Consider the following 27,569-nt stretch of genomic DNA (forward strand, 5'->3'; position numbering starts at 1 on the left):
CTTGAGAGTCCCATGGACTGCAAGAAGATCAAACGCATCCATTCTTAATGAAATCAGCCCTGAGTGCTCACTGGAAGGACAGATCGTGAAGCTGAGGCTCCAGTACTTTGGCCACCACATGAGAAGAGAAGACTCCCTGGAGAAGACACTGATGCTGGGAAAGATGGAGGGCACAAGGAGAAGGGGGCGACAGAGGATGAGATGGCTGGATAGTGTTCTCGAAGCCACAAACATGAGTCTGACCAAACTGCGGGAGGTAGTGGAGGAGAGGTGCCTGGCGTGCTCTGGTCCATGGGGTCACGAAGAGTCGGACACGACTAAACGACTAAACAACAACAACAAGTGATGAATGCCCCTGGAAAGCTCACAAGTGGCTTGTGACAGGGACAGCCATCTCCTTTACCTGTTGCTGGTGTCTAGAGCTTACAGCTAGAAATAATTAAGGCTGCATTCCTACACATTTACAATGGACCTAGCTTCTGTGAACACATGGGTAAGATTGCTCTGAAAAAGATCTATCATCTATGAATTTGTCTGCTCCAGGCTTCCTCAAACTCGGCCCTCCAGATGTTTTTGGCCTACAACTTCAATTATCCCTAGCTAGCAGGACCAGTGGTTAGGAATGCTGGGAATTGTAGCCTCAAAACATCTGGAGGGCCGAGGTTGAGGAAGCCTGGTCTACTCCCTTAAAAAAAAAATCAGCATTTTGTAATGAAGTGAGTTGTGCAAAAAGTACTTCCTAATATCAGTCATGAGCTTGAGCATTTTGAGCGGCCTTCTCGAACCTATGATCGGTAGATATTGTTGGACTACAATTCCCATCATCCCATCCAGCATGGTCAATGGGCAGACATGATAGTAACTGTAGCCCAATGACACCTGGGAAAGCCTATTCAGAGAAAAATAGTAATTTCTTTATTTTAATGCTGAATGTATGAGCACACGAAGCTGCTTTGTATCCAGACAGACCATGGCTTCTTACCCCAGGATTTTCTTACTAGAACTTGAAAGGGGGGGGGGAGAAACCCTTCTTCAGAATATGTAATATATATTGCAAGGTGTCTTCAGGATGAAACAGGAACATTAAGAATAATAATTCAGTATTAATCCATTATCACAAAATGTTTCCCCGAGCACAGCAGAGTTTTGGATATTCCCATCCGAACAGAACAGAACAGTGTAAAGCAGAAAGGGGATAACAGAATGTTTTGCCATAAATTAAGAATGACTGTGTTGGAAAGTAAAAAGCAAATTAATTCTAGCAACTATGAAGTTCATATTTTAACTTCTCTAGTTATACATACTATTGAGAACCGATAGCTGACTTTTTAGTACCAAATCAGCTTCTGGGCATTTCCATTTAGATGAGAAAGGCTGCCTTAGCTCTTTATAAATCCCCAAGCTGGGAAAGATACAAAGTGTATTAGCACCTGGTACGCTCTTAAAAGTTTATTGTCCAAAAAATTGAAAACTCTTTGCAATTGTTTTAAGCAAATGTGGTTGTATCTTAATTTGTTGTAATGAGGGAGATGCTCATTACAATGTCTCTCTTCTCTGCCCCAGGGCACCTGTGAAGATTATATTTTTCATCTCAATGGGTCTTTGCTTTTGCTGAACTCCTTAAAATACCCAGGCATACTATACCTCCAGAAGGCTGCAAGAGCATTTGCTTGACTTAATTACTGCATTGCTTTTTAGTAATTGGCAGGTGATAATACTGGTGTTAATCAAGATACTGCATCACAAAGTCAAATTATAATCGTAAAAGCCCATGAAACTTTTATATTGAGATGTGTATTTCATATCTAATTGCACCACAATAACCAGGGCAGATTATTTCCTCCTGCTGTATTGTTTTCTGACCTGTGATATGGCTATACTCCTTCTATCCTTATAGCTTGCTTAAAGTACTTCTGTGTGAATAGTGGAATTATTATATCACTATTCCCTGCAATGTTAATGGCAGCACTACAAATGCTGCTCACTTAGAAGAGCATCCAGATGAATTATGCATGAATTTATTACTTTGGTCAATTTTGCTGGACCTTGTATCCCAGGGCTGCCATACATCTGGAATATCCAAAAGGAAAATGTCCGCTTTGTCCTGGATCCTAGTCAACAATTTTGGGGGTGTCCTGGTTTTTACTTTTTTGAAATATGGCAACCCTGTAATTCAAAAAATGACCGGGAAAGTGATGTCATAGACTGAGGCTCATGTATCTAGTATTGGAATGCAACTAGACTCATCATCAGCCAAGTAACTGTCTCCATCTGGAATATCGCTGAAAGCTGGTACTTAAAAATATTGTTTTAAACTGTGAAAAGAAGCTACAATCACATCTACTCCTATGCCAAATCTTGTCAATAGCAATTAGCTTTTATTGCTAGGATGGATCTTCCAGATTCAGAGGCAGTACAACCTTGATTACTAAAAATGGGTTAAATCTAAGTGGCCCTAACTAAATTTTCTTGCTTGTGTTGCATAGGTGATGTTCAAGACATGTTGGGATACAGAGCAGGGGTGTTGCTGAGCTGCAACTCCTACTATTCTTGACAACTGGCCATACTGGCTGAGGCTGATGGGATCCGTAGTCCAATGTCTAGATGGCCACAGGATACTCTCTAGCCCAAGGGTGGCTATTTTGGCTTGCCATGACAAATAGAAATGCTTGACATAAATGAGATCAGTTCATTCAGGCATTACCTTATTTACAGTCTGCCCTTCACCATACGGTCCCAGAGCAGAAATATATTACATAAAAATCATTTAAAAAAAAAAAAAAAGCACTGCGAAATTTTGCAATAATAAAACAGAACCTCAGGAAGACGTAAAAGCAGGCAATAAAAATTATCTGAGCAGCTACATACAGAAAACCTTCCCAAAGTCCTACCTAACAAGGTGTCTTAATGGTCCCTACCACTTTAAAAGTCCATAATATACACTGCCAGCGAGCCCTATTCATATTATTCACCAAGCTGCACATGAGAGAGGGTTGTTTAGGCCAAGGGATAATGGGGCTTACCAAAGCCTCCTTCTGTCTATATGGTCCTGCCCCATAACCTATTAAATGCATTCCAAATTTGTCTTTTCTCACACTAGAGTTTGATGAAATCTTGGGCAACTGTGTTCTTTCTACTCTACTCTCTCTCCACATTCCCAATCTGCTGTTTATTCAACAACATAACTCAATTGTCTTTTTAAGCAATCTATTAAGTTCTGGAATGTTTTCTTCTGGAGACACATTTCATAGTCAAAGCCACTGGGGTTCCGTTGCAGTTCAGTTGTGCTCTTCCTCACTAGAAACATTAACAAATACTGCCAGGTTTAATTTATAGATGCAGAAGGAACCCCTAAATCACTGCAGTATTCTCCACCCAGCCTTGTTCATCAGACTCAAAAATAATTTAGCAACTCCTTAATTAATTCCTAATTGACATCCTTGGGTCATTACGCCAACACTTTCATTTGGCTGTATACCAATAGGCAGCGGCCTAGGGGATATTTGGCTTATAAGATTTCTCCCAGGATGTCCAATAAAACTTTTCCTTTGAAAAGTAAATTTTATTGCTATTGTTGCTGCCAGTTATTAAACTGGATAACATCCGAATCCTAAACAAATTTACTTTTAAAAATCCCCACTGGTCGAAAAAGGGGAATTGGGGGGGGGGTTTCATGACTGGACCTCCCACTGTTTCATTTTTAAATGCGGGATCAGATTATGTTTAACATAACAGTAACACAAAATCATCTCACTGCAGCTGCTATTTGTGCCACTGGGCTGAAACATATAGGTGTGCTCTTCCAAAGCAACTTACAAGCAACCCCACATAGATGCATTAAAACCGGGGGGGGGTGTTACATTTAAAATATCTCACCCAATTCTAATAGGCCAGATAGTTATTGTCTGGTGATTAATGTGGCTCTCTGCAGCAGTGCAAACTACAGTTGCAGTTCATGGGAGAGTTATTTTGCTGTTTAATCACTCAACTATTTATTTATTTTTTACACGTTCCCAACAACATCCGACTATCTCATACAGCGTAGAGCAAGAAAGCTAAGTGGGGCACTCCTTGTAGGGCTGCAGACAGGCTCAGCTCTCTGATGCGTGCAGACAGAGCCAGTTCAAAGTGGAGGGGACCCTCAGCAAAGTGTTCTCTGGTGAGACCCTCCTTCATCAGCTGGCAACTCCAAGAGGCTTACCTGGAGATGGGAACAGCAGGTGCCAATAGAAGCCCTCCAATGTAGCTGCCATTCTAATTTCTCACAGTGACTCCAATGAAGAATCATTCTGCGGCATTCTGGTAAATTTTAAGAAGGGATCCCAGACTTAAATTGCCCACTGAAAAAATGTTGCTTTAAGGGTGGGCCCAGAGCAGATATTAGCAGTGGACCCTGCTGGAATACTGGGACCTAGCAGTTGCCTGATGATACACATTCTATGGCCTGCAGGAAGAGAGCGAGCGGCATTGAAGAAAACAGCAACAGAGTCCACAACCACTCAGTTTCCCATATTGGTGGCAATGAAGATTAGGCCCAGTCTGGCCTCTTTACTTGTTCATCCACCTGCTCTTGCAGGAAATAAATCAGCCACAGCTGAGGAGAATGATCAGCTGTCCCTGATAGTCATTGGCTCTCTCAAAAGGAAAGCTGGCCACACTGAGGAGCTGTTGGGCCCACTGAGAACCCATCGAAACAAGAGCTGGTCCTCAACAGGAGCAGAATAATATGGTCCAAAGCAAGGTGAAACGAACAGTTAATTGCAATGCAATTTTAGTGCTTCATAATGTCCTCAAAGCCACCAAGCAGGCCAGTTTAGGGCATCCTTTATTTGATGAATCTCTCAGTGATCTGTTAATAAGGAATTGCTGGAATTCGTTGGGCTGGACAACACAAACCTTTTTTAAAAACCAGCATTTCTCTCCTTCCATATGCCTAAAGGAGTGGGAGAAACCTATTATATGAACACCTGGCAGAAGAATAACCCAGAGACCTTAATTATTTCACTGGCATTTTACACTGCCAGCTCATTATACTGTGTTATTAAATGGACACAGTGGCACAACACTAAACTTTAAAGCAAGAAACCCCCAGATTCATTTAATATTTATTTATTTATTGTCATTTCTAAAATTGCCACAAAGAGTGCTAAAAAGTTTATATACAAGTTCCACAGGCAAAGCTGGCTGCAATTCCAGTGCTTGTGAGCATGCCCTGCAATTCTGTGTTCATGTACTTGGTAGTTACGGTAGTTGCACTGGGTTCAGTTGTGCTGCCCAAGACTAGAAAACATGCATTTAATCAATTAGACTGCATGCACAGCTTCATTTTATTCCCCCCTCCCTGTTATCTGATAGCATAAAGGTAGAGCTGGATCAGGAGATAATTGGGTTTATTTAGCTGGATACACAATCTAATCTACTGCACTATAAAAAGAATGATTCCCCTTTACTTAAAGCTTAATTTAACCCTTGGGCAATTCAGTAGAGATTTTTAGAGTCCCCCTGGGATTTTTAGAATCCCAGAAGCTTCTCTTTTGAACATATCCCTTTCATCTTAAGAGGTTCTGGCCAGGTTGAGCTACAGTGGGAAATAATTATTTTCTGCTATGAGAAGAGCTGTGGTGAGCCTCAGCTAGCAAACTATCCTTCCCCTCTCCCCCTTCCTCATGCCTTTTTGGAGATCAAAAGCTTTTGCTTTAATTTTGAACTAACCACCATTTTGGAAAACAAAACAATGAGCTGGGCAGATCTGTTCAACGACTTCTTTTTACTTTTTTGTTAAGTGCATTAAGAGGCAATATCTACCATGATCAGGCCTCACGTAGATCTGTTTCAGGAGTGAGGAATCCATGGCTCTCCAAGTAACTCCAGTTCCCATCAGCCCCATCTAGCACGGCCAATAGTCAAGGATGATGGGAGGTCTAGTCCAACAGTACCTGAGGCCACATATTCCAGAACCCTAGTCTTTTATTCTTTTTTTATCCCTACCTTTCCTGGCACATAGTACAAACTAGGTTGGACCTGAACTGCAGCTAACTTTATTTTACTTTAATCCATATTAGGAGAACCCAGAGCTTTTTGCTTTTAAACTTGAGGGCATAGTAATTGAGTTCTTTTATTTTTATTCAAAATTATAACAAGACATATTATCCAAAAACATATCATCCCTGTCCCCCCCCCATTTTTCCTTCCCCCCCCCCACAAAACCCACCCAGCCCCACCCCACCCCGACTTCCCTCAGTTCCAGTCTTTGGTTTCTCTAAGAATGCTGTTTTCTGCATGTTACAAAGTTGTATAGATCCTCAAACTATTTAGCTGATTATTATCAATAAAAAGTTTGTGAATGTTTATTCAAAACCTGCCAAGGAGTCCAGTTCACTTTGTTGCATCCTCAGATACTTTGTAAAGGGTTCCTATTAATCCTTAAAGTCACAGTTATCCTTGTCTCGTAGCTTATATGTCAGTTTTGCCAGTTCTGCATAGTCCATCAATTTTTCTGGCCATGATTCTTTAGTTGGGGTTTTTTCAGTCTTCCATCCTTGTGCTACCAGAACCCTCGCTGCCGTTGTCGCATACATGAAGATGTTTTTCAACTTTTTTGGCAGGTCTTTCCCTACAATCCCCAACAAAAATGCCTTGGGTGGCATAGTAATTGAGTTCTGGCCATGTACAATTGATATCCACCCTTACACACTTCTTTGAATGGTCCCTTCCTTTCATCACTGAGCTATGAGCTCTTCATTTACATAGGCACAGTTCAGAAATCAATGTTTTGCATTATACAAGACACATTTAAATAGGAAGGGGGGACTAGAAGAAACAAGGTTAAACTAATGCTAGGCTTCTTTGCACAAGCACTTGATGGGTTTCCATCCCATAAAAACAGTAACCTGCTGTACGAAGCTGTCACGACAATTCCTTTTGTGCATTTGAAACATGTAAGCTTCTAATTTATGTGGTGTAATAAACAGGCACTCCCTAAGGCAGATAATGTCTGTTATATTGGCTCAATTTTAAGCATTTCAGTATTGACAGAATGTGAGAAGCACCAAAGGATTCCAAGTAAATATTTAGCACTTCTACACAGCAGCATTTACCCCCATGCCACATACAGAGAACTTTACAAAGAATAGACTGTTAATTTTCCACAGTAGTCCTGCAAGGTAAAGGACCCCTGACTGGACCCCTGACCATTAGGTCCAGTCGTGGCTGACTCTGGGGTTGCGGTGCTCATCTCGCTTTATTGGCCAAGGGAGCCGGCGTACAGCTTCCAGGTCATGTGGCCAGCATGACTAAGCCGCTTCTGGTGAACCAGAGCAGCGCACGGAAACACCGTTTACCTTCTCGCCGGAGCGGTACCTATTTATCTACTTGCACTTTGACGTGCTTTCGAACTGCTGGGTTGGCAGGAGCAGGGACCGAGCAATGGGAGCTCACCCGCCGACTTTCTGATCAGCAAGTCCTAGGCTCTGTGGTTTAACCCACAGCGCCACCCACATAGGTGACCATAAAATGCAGGCTATTCATTTAAAAGTTGTTGGGCGAGGTTAGGACAAGACCAGCCTATCATTGAAGAAAAATCCTCACCTCCCAACAAATCAATGCCCTGTTTGCAGGAAATCTCAAAAGTAACCTGTGCCAAGAGAAGCTTCACAACCACAGGAGGCAGAGCTGGGGGAAAAGATATGTTGCTGCCCCAGCAGATGGCATGCCCCACCCCCAAAGTTTTAAATTAATTCCCTCTCGAAATATCCCTATTGCTGGAGGTGGACGGAGGCCCAAAGTCTCCACCCAGTCAAAATGCAAGCCAAATGTTTTTGCTGTTGTTTGAGCTGAAAGTTTCAGTGAGGTGTAAAGCAAGAGAGATAGCTATTTAAGTTTAATACATAAGGAATTCTTCTTTTTGACATTTATATCTTTACTGTGCACTTCAAAAGTTAGGGTGCTTCCAGATTGTCACTAGTTTCAGGTGGGCATCAATCACATACGGGCAAATTCAGGTTGCACAAATAAAGTTGATTGGGTGGTTTTGTACAATGCACTTTGCCAAAAGATCACTCTATTTGCAATAAGGAAAGTGATGGGGAAACACAACATCAAGGGGGCCTACCTGGAGTCGAGTTTAACTTTTTGGCATAGAGTTAAAACCTTGTTATTTTCCTAGACCTTGTTGAGTCTGTGCCATGCTTTTCTTTGTGTTCTGTGCAGCCTAGCTGTGTTTTACGTTGTTTTTATGGTGTGTGCCTGCGTCTAAAAACCACCCTGGGGTATTCAATCTCAAAAATAAATAAATGTGGAAGCAGGTGGTCCTGTAGAGACATGGAATGCAAGCTGCATTGCTACTCTGGTTCTGCCTCTGCTGAAGTAGATCCCTCTGCTGCATCTCTGTGACAGGTGTGTGATTGGAGCATTCAATCACTTATGGTGCTGAGATGAAGAACAATTATCTGCTATCAGAAGAGGCTCCATGTATTATCGCTGTACAACTGCTTCCAGACAAAAAGGATGCTAAGAGAGTTGCATAGAATTAATGGGTAGGGTTGTGTTTGCCGTTCTCCCTCTTACGGGCTCAAAGGAATGTTACCTTTTTCCGGACATGTTTATGTGACCCTGGGTGTAATATAGTTATAACCCATTGAAGAAATAAAACAGAGGCAAACTGTGTGGTTGTGCATGCCCAGCAAACACCACCTGAGGCAATTTTGCTGAGGATTTGACGGGTAGCTGGTGGCTCTACATTAACCAGTCCACTGGGAAGAGATTAGACACAACTAATATTTCTATCGGAGATTATTGCTCAATGCAACATTCAAATAAGAATAGATGCTTCCTGGCATGCTTGGGTGTGAATGTTATTTTGGGAGCTGGAGATGGCCAAAGCAACACACAGCAGGTAAAATTTAACGAATGTTACAAAACAAGAATTAAATGGGAGACAGAAATTCAAATATTACGACCCCAATTAAAAAATATTAGTGGAAAAGCTAGAAAAAAGTTTTAGCAACATAACAATGTTGACCAAAAAAGAAGATGGTTTTTCAAGGTCTGACCTTTAGACATTGGGCATTAAAAGCATATGGAATACTAATGTGTCTCCAATTACCAAGCAATTGGGTTTCTTCTGCAAGGTAAGTAAGTCCACCATTTGAAAACTGGCCTATGGAAGTGATCCATAGAAAAACAGCTTAATCTCCAGTAATAGCATCATTATGAATAGGGTTAAGCAAGAAATTAGCATCTCAAGTGAAGAGAATGATATCCTGTATAGCAACTGCTAGAGGTTATTCAGACCATAAAATGGCTAAATATATAATCCACTCTCCCTTCTTAAAAAAAGAAAAAGAAATGTATTTTACTACTCACTTCCTAAAAAGTGCACTCAGCAAAATCTCATTCAAAAGAAATAGACAAGTTGTAAATGTGGTCCATCAGCCTGGCTTACCAGAACGCCTGTGATGCTGTTCTTCCAGGAATTCCAAGTCGAGCATGAGGTCATCCTCATCCAGGTCACAGGATCCCAAGTTATTCAAAACATCCTGTAGTATGCCAACAAAATAACAGTTTAGGAAGGTGACTGAATGTGTGGATGGGATTTTCTGAAAATCTCAGTGATAAGCTTATCCTCATCTAATTTTATCTAATTGCCATCTTGCTTCCTGATCTCAATAAGAAGTTGTGAACAATAATAGCATATTATATACATTATTATTCTACACATTGTTACTTGCATGTTATACACATATGAACTCCAAGTTTCCTGAAGTTAACCAGACAACAATGCATATAACTGCATAAAAATACTTAGGTATTAATACTTATACAATTAAGCTACAAAAATATAGTGCTACATGGGCTTCACTCTTTTATATGTGTTATATGTATAATATATGCACATTTTTGCATATAATTTGTTGATTTTTTTAAAAAAAGAAAACATGCATGAGCATAAAAGGTGCCTGGTCCAGGAATAGTTTGATGCAGGCAAAGTTTGATCAGGTCAGAACCATCAAATCTATTTAAATCTATTTAGAACAGATTCCATCTCTATCCCTAACTGATTATGAAGAAAGCAACAACTTTGCAGTGGTTTATTAAAATGATAAAACATTGTGTATATGCAATCTTTGTGTGCCATTGGTCTTAAAACTTAAAAACTGAAAAATTATCTATATTTTAACATGATAAAAAATAATACGAATTAATAACAATAATTTCATACTTTCAAAAAGTTAAAATAACAATAAACTTAAAACAGATTAAAACACGAATACTTAAAAGTTTTTTTTAAAAAAAATAGTGAACTGTTTAGAAATGTTTTTTCAATAAAAAGATACATCTATGGTGAATAAGGAGAATATTATTAAGCACCAATCTGAAACAGATAGCATTAACATGGTGTTTTCAGCGTAGCCCCTTCAATATCCATAAACTGCAATCTGAACCTGTGCATGAACCAGGCAACTTATAAAAGTGTTTAGATGCATTGATAGGGAGGCTAAAAATAATGATGTCAGAAAAATCTTACTAGATCAGGCAAAGGGTCTGTCTAATTTGCATTCTTTCTTCAGTGGGAGCTAGCACAGTGATACCAGGAAACATCTTGGATGAATTCACATTAAGGTGCTGAGAAGCATGACTCAGTAGCCTGATCACATTGCGCTTGGAAAGGGCACTGCAGGCTATGGGTTCCAATCCAGAATTCTGTCACACTTTGTGGGACATGGAGTAATGCTTCTTTTGCATTTATGCTTCTTTATACCTATATCCTACCCAATGCCATTTCTGCTACATGAGGGGCATGCAGCAAAGCACTCACCACAAATCTCTGCAGCCAGTCTAATATACTGGAGCACAGGCCTTCTAACCAAAAACTAATGCCCGCCTGAGACAAGGGAACCCCGTCTGGGCAAAAGAGGACCATGCATTGTGAGCGGATTGAGGGGTAGCTAATAAAAAGCCCCCTTTGGCCGTCAAAAAAGCGTGCCAGCACATTACTCAACCTTCTCTGTGCAGTTTCAACTGGGGGGAGGCTTGCACCCCTTTATCAGCACCTCTGCGGCCACATTGACCACCCAAGACCATGGTTGGCAAAATTTCCATCAGGCTATTGAGGTCTCCCTTCTCGACCCTCTCAATGCTGCCCCCTTCATTCATCACAGTTAACAAAATAATTTGTTCTGAACTCCAAAAACTTTTACAACTACTTTATTTAAAAAACAACACCACACACACACACAGTATTGCTGTCAAGCACATCCAGAGAGAATTACAAGACAATTTCTATTTCCCTTCTTTAAAAAAAAAGCACATATGGAAGAAGCCCATACAATGCCTTAATTCAAAGTATTCCCATTAAAATGCTTTGTTAGTTAAGGAGGAAGAAAAGGAAACAAAATTTCTCTGTGTTCCAAAGATAGGCTGACAGATGAATGCTGACATGTCCTTTCTTTTATTTTCTTTTTCTTTTTCTTTTTCCCCCCTTGGAAGACTTAATCACTGCTTGCAGACAAACGCTTCAGCAAAAGCTTTAATAAAACTCTCCATTGACTTTAGAATAGCCCCTTAGAAACTTTTAAAAACACAGCTTTCTTCCTCCCAGTGTTTTCCTTTGGCACATAAAACTGCATTTAACCCCTGTGGTGCAGGAGAATGAAACCAAAGTCTGCTTTGCCCCTTCTTGCCCCTTCTTCTCAACAACTTATCTTGGGACAGTTCCCTTTCATTAAAGTGTGATCTTCAAACAAAAACAATCGTCAAACAAAGAATGTGTATACAAAGAATGAATGAGTGCGTGTGTGTATTGCAGTTCATTGTTGCAGAAGGGAAGGCTTCCATTCATTTCTGCCTCAAAGTGCTACGCCTACAGAGTGCAAGGGAGTTGGGAAAAATGCTTGGTAATTGTCCAATTCTGATGTGAAATTCCCCAAGGGTTCTACAATGATTAGACACATTTTTAACTCTCCGGGTTCCTGTTCAATGTTCCAGCTAGTCAGCCATGCCCTTCTTGAATCATAGAATCATGGAGCTGGAAGGGACCCTGGCCATCATCTAGTCCAACCCCCTGCAATGCAGGAATATGCAGCTATCCCTTACAGGGATCGAACCTGCAACCATGGCGTTATCAGCGCCACAATCTAACCAACTGAGCTATCCAGCTTTAAGAAAATCCACCACTGGTTCAGGTAGGGCTGTGGCTCAGTGGTAGAGCACATGCTCTGTGTTCAAAAGGTCCCTGATTTAGTCCCTCAGATCACCATGTAGGGCTGGGAGAGACCCCTGCATGAAGCTCAGGTGTAGACAATACTGAGCTAGATGGACCAGTGGCCTGACTCTGACTCGTATAAGGCAGCTTCCCATAGTCTCCTTAGTGCCCCATCACCTCCTGGCTTGCAGATGTGGCTGCAGGTCCAAAAAGGTTAGCTAACGCATGTTAGAATAGAACATGTTGTCAAAAACAAGACCGATATTCTTGCCCAAGTTAAGTGGAGGGGGGTGGAAACAGAGGCTGAAAGAGATCTGAATGTGAGTACCTTTCAGCACATCACTGCTTTCAATAGGATACACATCCTAACAAAGATCCCAGTATGAATCCCCATCCACAAGTAGAACAACCAGGGCTAAACAATGGTATGAGCAAGGCTTAATACAACATAAGCAAGCAAAGCACCTTTTGAAGCCAGGACTATCGTTTTGCAGGATAGTGTATGTGCATGAGCTTTGCTCTTCTCTTTACTATGCATGTGCCCAAATATCAAGGTACAACAGCTAAATGAAAAGGAAACAAGCAATACTTTGCATGCCATACACACATGTACATGGGGCCCTTTGGTCACTATAGAGTCATTATAGGATGGCTTATTTGGCTGTCATGAGGCTCTATCACCAGAGGTGTCTTCAGGAAGAATAGTCTACTCAGAGTGAAAGAGAAGTCTTGGACCCAGCAGATGATCAGAGAGAGGAGGAGCTGGGAGTGATGAGTGATGAGGTCTTTCAATATCCTCTAAAACAGCAGATTCAACTTTTTCAGGGCTGGGAACCACCTTTAACCCAAGCATGCATTTAGAACTCATTCCTTAGCTGTGGACCATACATTTGTATTGTGGTAGTGCTGCTGTAGCAACCCATCTGATAGTTGGTCCCAGGACACACCAACTGAACACAAATATCCAATGCTGTTAATTTTGCACTGAGCACCTAATGCCCAGCTCACTTGCTCCATATTAATAGTCCCTGCTTACTAGGGGCTGGTCATGGACACTGACAGTGCTGTGCAATAGCTAGATACATTGGAGACTGAAGTTGCTGTTTCTATAAATAAACAGTACATGCCGCAGCACGGAGCCACGTTTATTTAACTTACATGCTGTAGGTCTTCCAACAACATTGTTTACAGATTTTGATCCAGATCTTGTTCATTTGTTCAGTGATTGATATGGTCTCAAACCTATTCTGCCATTTTTGTCAGCTGCTTCTTGTTTACTATTGTCAGCAGACAAAATATTTCTTGTCCCTTCCTATGATTCAATGTTCCCTTATTCAAATGATGCAAATTACCATCCAATTACAGCAAGATTGTTACAAAGTCTTGACTAATGCTTGTGACATTCTGTGCTCTGATTGCAAACATTATAATGAATCTACATCCCATTAATACTAGATGTTTATTAACAAGTTATTCAGCTTTTAACTGGATCCTTGTTTGGCAGTAAATTTTGGCTATATTCATATTCAAATTTGCTATCCTTAAGGATAAATAATCTGTATCATTATATCATAATTCTTGTCAAACTTGAGCTTCCTTTTAAAACCACAGGCAAGGAGATTTCAGTTTATGTTCATCTTAATGCCACATTGAGGACTTTGGTAAAAGTCTGTGGAGAGATCAATATATTTATATGTTTGTTTAAAATGTCGTCTTTCTGCCTGGCAATAGGCGTCCAGAGAGGCTTACGATCAGAAAAATTAAAACAAAAACACTGTAAAATCTTAAAAGGCAAGCCACAAGATCAAAACTATGACAGGTATTAGGCCAATGTTTCTTCTATAAATATCAACAAGATTAGCAGCAAGGAGAAAAAAATAGTGCATTGTGACGCATTTCCCCTTAAGGCTTTCCCCAAACTGAATGTCTTTACAGGTACTTGCCTATGAAAGGAGAAAAGATGTCATTCAGATCAGACCTCCTGGAGAAAGAAGTTCCAGACACAGTAACACCAATGAGAAGCTGTACAAACCTCTACTTTCAAGATGTGGGGGTACCTGGAACAGGACTTCCGATGACAACATGGGCAATGACAAGTTTGAATGGAAACAGGCAGTTTTTCAGAGATAGCCTGATCCCAAACAGTTTAGGGCAGGGATGGGGGGATTCCTGGTCCTCTAAGTGTTGTGAGGGATGATGAAAACTGTATTCTAACGAAGGCTCTCAGTGACAAAAGTAGCATTTTGAATTGGTCCTGGAACCCAGCAGGTTAAGAACAGTTTCAGGTTAAGAACGGACCTCCAGAACAAATTACGTTCTTAACCCAAGGTACCACTGTATATGTCATGATCTTGCACAATGGGAAATTCACAGAGCCTGTCATGCTCTCTCTAACTCCACCTAGCCTTTCACCAGAGAGCAGTGACACACAGTGCTATATGTTTCAAGAAGAAGAAGATGAAGAAGATTGCAGAATTTAAAGAGAAAACAGATATACCTTCCCTTCAGCTATTTTACCTACAGGCCAAGCCCATGAGAACAAACACATGACTTACAATATTATGGTATATGACTAAAGATTTTCCACAGATAACAGAAATGTTTTGAACACATTTTTTAGAACACAATCATACAAATTAAAGACTGAAAGTGTTTCTAGCAACAACTAATTCAAAGATTTTAACTGAGAAGCATGGCACACAGTCATAAAAAGAGCCCGCAAACACTAAAATGGAAAACCTTTAAGCCATTTAAAGCAATGTTAACTCTAAGAACCATAACTGAATAATTCATGGGCATAATGAAAGGCTTCCCCTTCTGGACTCTTCCTCAGACTTCAAAGAGAAAATAAAATTACATGAAAACCAGGAAATAGGAAGAAGACTTACAAAATGCTGATTTCACTGCTGACATACCGAGAACCTCTGTGTATCTAATGTAAAGCTTTCGGGATGCCTTTCATATGCTGTGAGCAGATTAAATGTATTCGGCTCCTGAATGCAGCCATCAAATAATCATGTTTTCTAGTGAAATGTATGAGAAGTTGTCAGAAGAAAAATATAAATCCTGCAGTACTTGGTTGCTCAACATTTCTGTTTCTGTGGACAAACAGTTTAAGAGTAGTACTCAAAGGCCCAGAAGAAAGAGAAATATGCTATGGTAGTATGGTATGGCTTATTTGTGTACCACTTATTGGTGCAATGTCCCCCCAACTTTAATATTTATTAATAAAATAAAAGGGTTGTGCATGCAATAAATTGACCTGAACAATATAAAATAGCAATCGAATTTAGCCAAAAATACAGATTATGTAACAGGATCTGATTATCATGAGGTGGAACATACTGGAGGCTGCAAAAGCTCCATTCATAAGCTTCCATGCAAAAGCGACCATTTTAGGCATGTCCATATGATCCAGGCATGTCCAGTGTGATCACTGAAACACAGGTACTTTTGGACCTGGAAGAGGGAAGAAGAGGGATAGAAGAAGAGTGTAACAGAGACAAGATGTAACAGGGCAGGGGGCGCTTATGTGCACTCTGCAGATGCGTGCGGGGGCCAGGAACGGAAACCCCGTGTGATATGGTAGTCGCCTGTACTTTGCTTCATTGCAGGAGCAAAGAAGCCATCAGAGCCACCTCAATGGCATTTCTTCTTGCACACTGTGGTAGATATTAGACTGATCCAAGTCATCCTGCATGCCCCTCCTTTGTCTCTGTTTTCCCGGCTCAGGAAGAAACTGTGGAGGGGTGGGGGAAGAGATTGGACAAATCATGCATTAGAAATGTTCCCATAGGAAATGATAAAAATTGTCAGCTTGTTATGTGAACACTTACCTAATGAACAATTTCCTGGGAATGCATTATGTTTGGAAAGAGGGACCTGCCTGTATCCTTTCCGTTGAAAGGAGTGTTCCTATTCAGGGTTCCAGCCAGCCATTCCCGCTATTAGCTGTGACTGTATAGAAGCATGCTACTTTATTTCCTGCTTGTTGATTTTTAAAATAATGTGTTTGTTCAGTGAGCTGGAGAAAACTCTGAAGAGCTACTTTTCCAAACTGTGATTAATCTCAGAATTTATTATTATTATTATTATTATTATTATTATTATTATTATTACTCCAATATGCATTTACTTGTTTTGTTTAACACCACTATCTAAATTGTCATTGCAGCACTGCTAGGATAGAAATTTAATTGGCTTAAGAGGTATTGCTGAAAGAAAATAGAAAAGGGAGGGAAGACAAATGGCAATGCAATTAAAGGAATGCGTACTGAAGGGTAAAAATGGATGATTACCAGAGAAGTTGAAGGAAGTCCAAAATTTGTATTTTGTTAAAATCAGGTAAAATTTGGATAAAATTGTATGATTGTATCGAAAACTGATAAAAATTTATTATAAAAAAAAGAAATTTAATTGGCAAAGTCCTAACGCTGTTCTTTAAATAACTAGAAAGAGACAGTGTTGCTTTTTTCCTAACACAGATAAGGGACACCATTCAAAGTGGAAGACCCATTTATTCAGCAGTAGCAGTGACAAACCTAGACAGCATCTTAAAAAGTAGAGATATCACCTTGCCGACAAAGGTCCATATAGTTAAAGCTATGGTTTTCCCAGTAGTGATGTATGGAAGTGAGAGCTGGACCATAAAGAATGCTGATCACTGAAGAATTAATGCTTTTGAATTATGGTGCTAGAGGAGACTCTTGAGAGTCCCATGGACTGCAAGAAGAGCAAACCTATCCATTCTGAAGGAAATCAGCCCTGAGTGCTCACTGGAAGGACAGATCCTGAAGCTGAGACTCCAAAACTTTGGCCACTTCATGAGAAGAGAAGACTCCCTGGAAAAGACCCTGATGCTGGGAAAGATTGAGGGCACAAGGAGAAGGGGACGACAGAGGACGAGATGGTTGGACAGTGTTTTTGAAGCTACCAGCATGAGTTTGACCAAACTGTGGGAGGCAGTGGAAGGCAGGAGTGCCTGGCGTGCTCTGGTCCAGGGGGTCACGAAGAGTCGGACATGACTAAACAACTAAAAAACAACAACAACAAGCTGCTGCTACCTATTGGGACTGGGGCGGGGGTGGCAGGCACGGAGCCCAAATAATAGATAGAGTCAATGACAAGCATACCTGGAGCCAAAGATCAATATAGCCAATTCATTCTAGTTTTGTCTGCATCTTCCTCCCTGCTGAGCACCCCCTGAACTGCTCGTAGCAACTGGCTGAGGGCAGGGTTGGTGGGGCAATGCCCCATTTACCCTAATGGACCAGCCTCCACTTCATGCATGCACATAGAGCTTCCATTAAATCTTCTTTCTGCTCTGAGTTCAATAGAGCTACTCCCAAGTAAGTGGGTATAAAACCCTCATGAAATCAATGGGGCTGAAAACTACTATGCATTGGCTGGCTTGTTTTCCCTGTGCCTACATTTGGAAGATGCTGACAGTAGATATACTGCACTGCCCCACAATAATTATATCAATTCAAACCCTTTTTATAAACACACGGAAACCAAACTGCACACCTTGCACTAATCCAGTGCCCCAAAACAGATGGGACAGCATTAAATAAATGCTTCTAGCATCACACCTCAACAGCTGGCTATTTCTTAGCCCTATTTCACCGATTTGAAACATTAATTTAAAGAGGTATCTGTCTGCCTGGAGGCATGCGGAAGCTGCTATTTTATTGTAAATAGATTATGCTAGTCTAAAAGATTACAGATATCATCATAACCACCATCACTATAAAGAATTTAGAAATTCAAAGCTAAACAGAACAAGGAGTTTCCTGCAAAGCCGCCCATCGGAAATAATATTTTCATTTGAGGAAAATGTTGGTTTTCTTTCTTATATTGAAAGAAAGAAAACCAGCAACTGTTGAACCAAAATATTGTTCAGGGGATAGATTAGGTCAAGTACCATTGTTTAAAAAAATTAATCTCCATTAGGTCTCAGCTCCTGTCTGCCCTCTTCTAAATTCTCCATCTATTCATACTGTCAACCACCCATGACAGTTTTTTATTGTCTCTCAGTACATATCAGAAGTGACAAGCATGTCACAAACCTGCTTTTTGACTGTGACAAATGGGGAGCTTGGTGAACTGTCCATAGCAATCCATTTCATGAACTTGCCATTGTACCTCATCCACTTCATGTCAAGTGATTGTCATAAACGTTATCATTACCCAAGAGATCTGGCAGCAGCTTCTCTCTGTATTCTCGCATGCCTTTAATCATAATACTTATTGAAAATTAAATACAAAATATGCCCATCTAAGAATGTGACATGCAAATGAGGCAAGTATATGTATTATGCAGATATAGTCATCAGAGAGCCAGTATTGGTAGCAAGTCCCTGTGGAGCATATTTATTTTATTTCACAGCATATGTATGAAACACATACACTTTTCAGTGCTATTATACTTTTCATAACAAAATGTAATTTATAAACAACAACACATTCAGCCAGAAACCCAGTTTTGCAGCTACAGTGGTACCTCAGGTTAAGTACTTAATTCATTCTGGAGGTCTGTTCTTAACCTGAAACTGTTCTTAACCTGAAGCACCACTTTAGCTAATGGGGCCTCCCGCTGCTGTCGCGCTGCCAGAGCACGATTTCTGTTCTCATCCTGAAGCAAAGTTCTTAACCCGAGGTAATATTTCTGGGTTAGCGGAGTCTGTAACCTGAAGCGTATGTAATCTGAAGCACATGTAACCCGAGGTACCACTGTACTTGATCTGTGACAAGGCTCTCTAAAATATATATTTGGGTCATTTTTTTATTACAACCTGCTTTGTACTACTGCTGTTGGCAGACAAGTTATTCTGACACCTGAGAGGAAGGAACACTTCTCTCCGTTCCTAACAACAACATTAACGATCCAACATAGAATGAGCAGACTTCATTTGTTCAACAGAACTTCTTCCTCTTCCTCCTCCTCTACACCCTCAAAATATGACCTGGAGAGTTGGGGGATCCTTTGGGGCACGTGGGGATCTCGACAGTGTGTGTAGGGGGAAACGAGAATATCAATTATTCAAGCAGGTGAACATCATTAGACGTCTAGTATTTATTTATTATTTATTTTAATTATTAAATGTAAGTACCACACTTCACTCTGAGGATTGGGCAGTTTACACTATAAAAACATAAAAGTAATAACATAATAACAAACGAAACAATAACATTCCCCCCATCAAACACACACAGTTTAAAAGGCTATAGATTAATGAATTAGCCACAAGCTTGGTTATAAAGAAATGTTTTTGCCTGGCACCTAAAGATATGTAACGAAAGTACCGGGCAAGCCTTCCTTGGGGAAAGCACTCCACAAATAGGGAGCCACCACAGAAAAGGCCTGTTCCGATGTTGCCATTCTCTGGACCTCTTGTGGAGGAGGCACACAAATAAGCACCTCAGGTGATGATTGCCAGGGTCGGGTCAGTTCATATGGGTGAGAGGTGGTCCTTGAGGTGCTGTTTTATAGGTCAAAAGCAGCGCTTTTAATTGGGCCCAGAAACTAATCAGCAGCCAGTGCAGGTTCGGTGTGATATGCTCAAACCACCTTGCCCTGGCGAACATCCTAGCCACCAAATTCTGCACCAGCTGAAGCTTCCAAACCATCTTCAGGGGGAGCCCTACGTATAACACATTGCAGTAATCTAGCCTAGAGGTTAGCAGGGCATAGACAATGAAAGTTATGCTATCTCTTTCCCGATAGGGGTGCAGCTGAGCCATCAGCCAAAGCAGATGGGAGGCACTCCGGGCCACTGAGGCCGCCTGAGCCTCAAGCAACAGCAGTGGACCCCGAAGGACCCCCACGCTGTGTATCCATCTGCTCCTTTAGAGGGAGTGTAGCCCCACCAAGAGCAGGCAGCCTCCCAGCCATGCAGACAAGGAAACCGCTCAGAAACAGTAATGAACAGTATGCATGCATAAACAAACTAATAAACAAACCAAACCAACCAAAGCAGGGGTAAGGGTACAATAGTAAGGGTACAATCCTGTTGAACAGTAAGATTGCAATGAGACTTACAAATATATGTTGCGCTGTAAATAGCTAGTGGTTTACTGCCTTGTCATGACACCCAAATATCTTGTTGTCTGAGGCAGTTGCCTCACCTTGGAGTGTTCCATGTAATTTAATGTATGTATTTTTTTAATATATATAAAAAATTAAAAATCATGACAGGAAACTGACACAACAGGGAAAGAAGTTCTATCCCGGGCATTTGTCTGTAATCCTGGGTTTTTTGTATTTGTAAGTATTTTTTATTTTTTATTTTGCTTGTTTTTGTTTCTCACATAGAGAATTCAAAAATATGACACCCCCCCACTTGCAGTGGTACAGTCCATTCCCCCAACTCCTATTACCATATATATACATAGACAAGGCCAGTAACAAGAGTCCTTTCCACACTAGTTTTGTTATCTCATTCTTTACAAACATCACATTCACACACACAAAAGGCCATTTGAGAGAGGGGAGCATGGTAAAGGATGAAAGTCTGACATTTCAGGGAAAAAAGCCTTTATCAAGGAATGATTTAATACCATGTTTACTAGTGGAGCAGACATAGGCCCATGGTTGCTATGGAAACAGACAGAATCCCAATAATATTAAGTAATAGTGTATCTATTATAACATTGCATTAATAATTCTCTAGTGAAAGGGTCACTTGAAATTTCATTTACAAAGCTCCGTTTTTAACTAGCAAAGCAAACAATGTAAAGGACAGGAAATTATCGTTACAAATGAATGTCAGCCTTAAATCAGTTATTACTGTCTGTTTGCAAACATACATAACATTTTGTTCAACTATTAGAAATAATGGATTGTGTGGGTGCACACATACCCAGAGGCACATACCCCAAACTATTCAAAGGCTGTGTGTTTGCAAACATTCTGGATACTCTTTTCAGCATTTGAAAGCTGTATTGTGAATTTATGCTCTTACACGGATTATTCATTTCTGTGCCTTCTATCTATATGCTGCACGCCACAGCATCCTATGGACATGCTTCCTCCCACTTATGTATAAAGGAAGCAGCAGTGGGAAGGGTGTGGGATGAATCCAGTTTTCACCCAGGGAGGATTTTGTTATTTCCCCTTCAAGCTAGTTTACCAAATGTGCAAAAGAGTCTACTCCAATGCGCCACAGATCTGAAAACTAAGAGCTCAACCAGACTTCAAGAAAGGCCTACACAGGTAAGTTACATACCCTTAGAGTGTTACTGGGACATCCCCTTTTTTTCCTCACAAGAGGACGGATACCATTCTCGTGGTATCTCGTTTTGCACCGCAATTTCCCCCCAGAAAAATGACTTTTTCCAGGCAGCAATCTTGCATAGAGCTCCAAAATGTGCTTTTTCCAAGGGGAGATCACAGTAGGTAATTACACAAGATCACGGCGCCCCAAATCTGCTGGATCAGGCCAATGGTCCATGTAGTCCAGCATCGGGATCTCACAGTGGCCAGCCACATGCCTGTGGGAAACTCGCAAGCAGGATCAGAGCCCAAGAGAACTCCTCCAACCACAGAGGCAGGGCACAGCCATCATGACTAGTAGCCACTGATAGCCATGAATATGTCTGATCCCCTTTTAAAGCCATCCAAGTTGGTGGCCATGACTGCATCCTGTGGCAGTGAGTTCCACAGTTTAACTATGTGATGTGTGAGAAAGACTGATTTTATATGAGCTATATGCAAGAAAGGGCAAGCTATAACTCTTCCTTTACATTTCTTTCTAAAATATTTTGCATATCGGGATTTAAGTTATATGTTCTTTAAAAAACAACAACTGAAGTCAGTACACATATCCACCAAGTGTGAGTCATGCAGCTTTGGTGTCAATGAAAACCAGTGAAGATAAAGCACCAAGCTTAGGCGCTTCCCGTTATTTTCATATAATTTGCAGGGGTGGTGGGGACTCTCCTCAGGCCACAGTCCCTCCTTAGCCACAAACCTCCTCCCTCACCAGCTCTGCTTCACAACCTCCATGAGTGATTTTGTGTGGGTAGAATGTGTCCTTGAACTCTCAAGGTTACCTGGATAGAGGATACAGAGGTGTTTCTGTGTGGGTGTAGAGAGAAGCCTACTGTACCAAGATAAAATATGCATTTGTTGCTCTGCCCACTTTTGAATCTGGTACCACACACTACATGCCTGTGGCCCCCAAAAGGTTGCTTGGCTGGAAATGTACCCCTCAAACTGAAAAACCATGTCTGGTTGAAGATTAAATGTAGATGGGGAACATCGTCTTATTAACTGGAATGTTTACCTGGAGGGACACGGGTGGCACTGTGGGTTAAACCACAGAGCCTAGGACTTGCCGATCAGAAGGTCAGTGATTCGAATCCCAATGACGGGGTGAGCTCGCGTTGCTGGGTCCCTGCTCCTGCCAACCTAGCAGTTCGAAAGCATGTCAAAGGACAAATAGATAAATAGGTACCGCTCCAGCGGGAAGGTAAACAGTGTTTCCGTGCGCTGCTCTGGTTCGCCAGAAGTGGCTTAGTCATGCTGGCCACATGACCCGGAAGCTGTACGCCGGCTCCCTCGGCCAATAAAGCGAGATGAGCGCCGCAACCCCACAGTCGGTCACGACTGGACCTAATGGTCAGGGGTCCCTTTACTTACTGCCCTTTAGTTGAAATGCTTGGGGTAAATGATAAGCTCAGTAGTTTTTTAACACGTCTGAAAGTTATTTACTGTCCCATACTCTCAAAAATAAAGGTTCCATGCCCACAAAATAGTGGTTTGACAACAACTTTCCCCTTTTTATATGCAGGTTTGTTTGGAGTTTTTTGGGGGGGGTCGAAGTCCGTGAAAATTTGGCTGAGACCACTTTCTAACAGGTTTATACTGCCACTTTTCAACTTCACTTTAGTCTCCTTCAATTATTCTGGTCTCATCACTGGTTCAATGCTTTGCATTGCCAGCAGGTAGCAGTTGATGGGAAAGAACTTTGCAGAGACCAGGAAGAGCGGCTGCCACTCTGGCTAGAGAATACTGGGAACATAGGACGTCCCATTATAACAGTTCAGACCATTGATCCATCTAGCTCAGTACTGTCAGCTGCTGCTTTTCTTAACCTTGGGTTCCCAGATGTTGTTGGAGTACAACTCCCATCATCCCAAGCTAGAAGGACCAGGGGTCAGGGATGATGGGAGTTGTACTCCAACAACATCTGGGAACCCAAAGTTCCCCTGCTTGGGATCTTTCTGTGTTTTGACACCAGCAATGGTTTTATTCCTCTGATTAAGGCATAGCCACCTCCCCCTTTTCCTTTATGTTCCAACCTATTCATCTTCGTTGTGGACTGCTGGGTTGTGAGAAGGGCAGAGCAGCTCCTGTGTCTGCCATTCTTCACACACACACACACACACCATTCTTCACATCCAACATGACTACACTGGGTTGCAAAGTCACCACCAAAAACCACCTGGGTGAAGTTTGTTGAACCACTAGTGATCTACAGACCACACGTTAGAAACCCCTGCACTAGACTAAAGCCATTTTAATTCAGTTGCTCAAACCTAAGGAGCACCTTTTATTGTGAGTGACACAATCTTTGCCACCTAGCAAAACTGCATAAAGCTGAAAAAAATGTGATGGGAGGAACTCATAATCTTTTTCCATTACAAGAAGGCAGATGAAAATATACATCCAAGTGAATTGCAGTCCTTGCCAGGGGTTCTGTAGCTTGCCACTGAATAGCATATCACATCTTGACTCCAAATGAGTCATCCTCTGCACAACCACAAGCATAAAAACTCCACGTCTGGTTGGAGATTAAATGTAGATGGGGAACATCGTCTTATTAACTGGAATGTTTACTGCCCTTTACTTGAAACGCTTGGGGTAAGTGATAAGCTCAGTAGTTTTTTATACCTCTGAAAGTTATTTACTGTCCCATACTCTCAAAAATAATTCATAAGCATTTCTAGAAAAGAGCCACTAAATGCTCTACTTCGTCTTCATAGCTGTTAAGAGTGACTTCCAAGATACAGAAAAACAAATAGAAACTCCTATGCAAACGACTTTTAAAAAAGAAGGATATTCATTTGAATGTTGTCCATGTTGTTTATAAGTCAACATGCAGCCTGCTTATTTTCCAGCTTCAAATATTTAACAACTGATTGCATTTTTTTCTTTTCTTTTTCAGGAAGCACAGACCAGCCTTTATCAACTTGGATCAAGACAATTAATTGCAGAAATATTTAATTTCAGCTTCCAAATAAACATAAATCACTCCATTTGACAGATTCACCCATCCCTGATCCCAATCCTGTAAGCCCCTGGCTGACGAGTAGGGATAAAAAGGCCTGAAATAAATAAACAAATCCAAGCCAGAGAAAATGATGCCCATGTTGCAAATGATGGTCACAGTGGGGTTTTAATCATCATCATCAAGAGCAGTCAAACTGAACAGGATCAAGATGAAGACTGAAAGTAACCAGAAGATATTTTTTTTCTTTGCAAATGATGAGCATAGCTGAAGCCAAGTACTTTTAAATAAGGCTGATCAAGATGTCTCATGAGAACCTTTCTCAAAAATGGAGGCACACCAGAAGAAAGAATGCACCTCACTGTCACTACCATGTTTTATGTCCTGGTGGTAGCAAACAAATGTGCTCTGGGAGCCTCTGAAACGTCTTTCCTCCAAAAGTCTTTAAGGTGAGACACAATGGAACACACAGGAAGACACCTTATACTGAGTCCTATCACTATTGGTCCATCTATCTTAGTGTTGACAACAATTATTGGCAGAGGTACGGGTTTTCACCAGCGCCACCTGGAGATGTCAGAGGCAGAACGTGGGATCTTCTGCATGCAAAGAGAAGGGTTGTCTCCTCCACCTGTCAAAATTTTCATTGGAACAGCTGCAATACAATGCAAACTGCTTTGGGCTATTGGAACATGGCGTATTCCACTGCCCATAATCTGATGGGCAGAAGTAGCACAACAAGCTTACGTTAAGCTCCCAATTGTTCATTTGTAGCTAATGGGTACCTGCCCCGTACCAGATGTCACATATGATGTTAGGTTTGGGAGAGGGGATTGGATTGCAAGGAATGGTCTCACGAATCAAACTGGGAACACTATCAGGCCAAAGTCCCCCTCCCCTGGTTTAACGGAAATCTACGGGATGGAAAGTTATTTAACTGTCAGGGAACTGCCATCTGAGACTAAGGAGGTGAAAGGGCTCATGGAGGGTGAGAGAGACCATTCAGCGGAGGAGGGGACCAGCAGGGGGAGAAGTGGAGTTCCAAGGGAAAGTGAGTCGGAGGGAGGGCTCAGAGACACTTCAAGCGGGAGCAGCGGGGAGATTTCAGGACCTCCTGTAGGGACACCCACTCCTCGGCGGAAACTGTCACGCCGAGAGTCCAGAAGACGCGTTTCCGTTAAGGAGCTTTTATGCTGGAAGAAGTTCCGTAAACGCCCACTGTCCGATTCAACGAGCGATTGATGGAGTCATGTTTAAGGAGCTCCATCACAGACAGAGGTTTGGGGACTTAGCCAAACTCTGAGGGATTAGGATTTTACGCACAAGCAGCTCATCATCCCATCACAGCAATCGGACAGACCCTGAAAGCAGCTTGTGCAGAGAGGCATCATGAGTAACCCAGCCGGAGCCGGATGAGCAGCAGGAGCTGGAGAGGGTCCAAGCCTGGAAGAAAGGTACAGAGTGTTGGAACTCCAGCTAGCAATGCAAACGGCGAGGCTAGAAGAAAGGAGGGCGCAGGATGCAGAAAAGGCAAAAGGCGCTACACTAGCAAGAAAGATGCCAGGAATGGTGCAGAAGTTTGGGGGGGACCCCAGGAACTACCAAGCCTTTAGGACAGAGATGCAGTATGCTCTCGAACTGCAGTTTAATGACTTTCCCGACGAGGCATCGAGAGTGGCGTTTGTGATTGGCCATCTCGAAGGAGGGGCGAGAGATTGGGTCAGACCCCTGATGGCAGGGAATAGTGACATGCTGAAGGACGCGAGGAAGTTTATTCGCGCCATGGATTTGATGTTTTCCAGCGAGATTGAACAGGGGCTGGTGCGCAGACAATTGATGGCGTGCAAACAGGGGAGCCGATCGGTTCGTGAGTACTGGACTGAGTTTACAATGTTGATACATAGATTGGGGTGGGACCTTTCGGCGGAACCCATTCAAATGCTCTTTGAAGAGGGGCTTTCTTCGGCGGTGAAAGATGAACTTTCCCGGGCGCCCAGGGCGGAGTCTATGGACCAGCTGACCAAATCAGCGCTGACCATTGGAGCACGCCAGGAGGCAAGAGCCTTGGAGAAGCGGGAGGGGAAAGGAGAGCGTTGGAGGGATTTCCGCATTCCAGAGATTCCAGAACCAAGTTTCCCGCCAGGAGAGCCGATGGAAGTTGGAACAGCGTGCGCGCGCGCAGTTTCAAATCCCAGTGAAGGGAGAAAGAAGGAGGGAAAGAGCGCCAAGAAATGTTATCTCTGCCAGCAGCCAGGTCACTTTGCCAGAGTCTGCCCGCAAAGAAAGGAATGGCAAGGGATGGCGGGAGCTGTTGGGGGAAAGGAGGAGGAAGTCCAGGAGCCAGTAAAAGCCAACGCCTGTCTGCCTCTGTCAGGGCACTGCAGACAGGCCAAGGAGCAGTAAAAGTGCCCACTCCGGAACCTCCAAGACCAGCCCTAGTAATAGAGGTGTTGCTAGAGCTGGCAAACGGATACCCACTAAAGACTAAGGCGCTGCTGGACTCAGGCAGCTCCTGTAATTTTATGAGCAAGGAGTTTGCAGCTGAACACCAGATACAGACACTCCCTTTAAGCAACCCCCTGCAGGTCACCACGATCGATGGGAGGGAGCTGCTGGGAGGAGAAGTCAGCCTACAAACCGTCCCAATGGTTATGAGGGTGGCCAGGCACACTGAGAGGATAGCGTTCAATGTGGCCACCCTGGGAGGGGCTCCAGTCATTTTGGGAATGAGCTGGCTAGCGTTGCATGACCCGCTAGTGGGCTGGCATCAGAGAGTGGTCTCCTTTGGGTCAGCACATTGTCTGGAACACTGCAGAGAGGGAAAGGTGCCAGAAGGGGCAAAAGCCTCTCTAGCAGGGACGGAAGTGGCGGACAAAGGGAAGGTGCCCAAACAATACGCTGACCTGAGCAAGGTCTTCAGTGAAAGGGAAGCAGATAAATTACCACCGCACAGAGACTTTGACTGCCAAATTAATCTGGTCCCTGGGGCCCAGCTCCCCGTGGGCAAGCTGTACGCCATGTCAGACAGGGAAATGCAGGAGTTAAGGGAGTTTATTGATAAAAACCTGAAGAGGGGCTTCATCAGAGAGTCCAGAGCGGTGGGGGGAGCCCAGTGTTTTTTGTGGACAAAAAAA

At 42.3% G+C, this 27,569-nt stretch overlaps 1 protein-coding gene across 5 annotated transcripts in view; it reads right to left on the reverse strand.

Moving 5' to 3' along the window:
* CCSER1 (coiled-coil serine rich protein 1) overlaps positions 1-27,569 on the reverse strand; it is a 701,519-nt gene that overhangs the window by 513,229 nt on the left and 160,721 nt on the right. For all 5 annotated transcript variants that reach the window (XM_053404078.1, XM_053404076.1, XM_053404077.1 and 2 more), the window contains one exon: positions 9,443-9,536. In XM_053404078.1, coding sequence (XP_053260053.1) covers positions 9,443-9,536 — 94 coding nt within the window. The remainder of the gene's footprint in view (positions 1-9,442; positions 9,537-27,569) is intronic.

The sequence above is a fragment of the Podarcis raffonei genome, chromosome 9 (genome assembly GCF_027172205.1).
Source record: "Podarcis raffonei isolate rPodRaf1 chromosome 9, rPodRaf1.pri, whole genome shotgun sequence".
NCBI classification, from domain to species: Eukaryota; Metazoa; Chordata; class Lepidosauria; order Squamata; family Lacertidae; genus Podarcis; species Podarcis raffonei.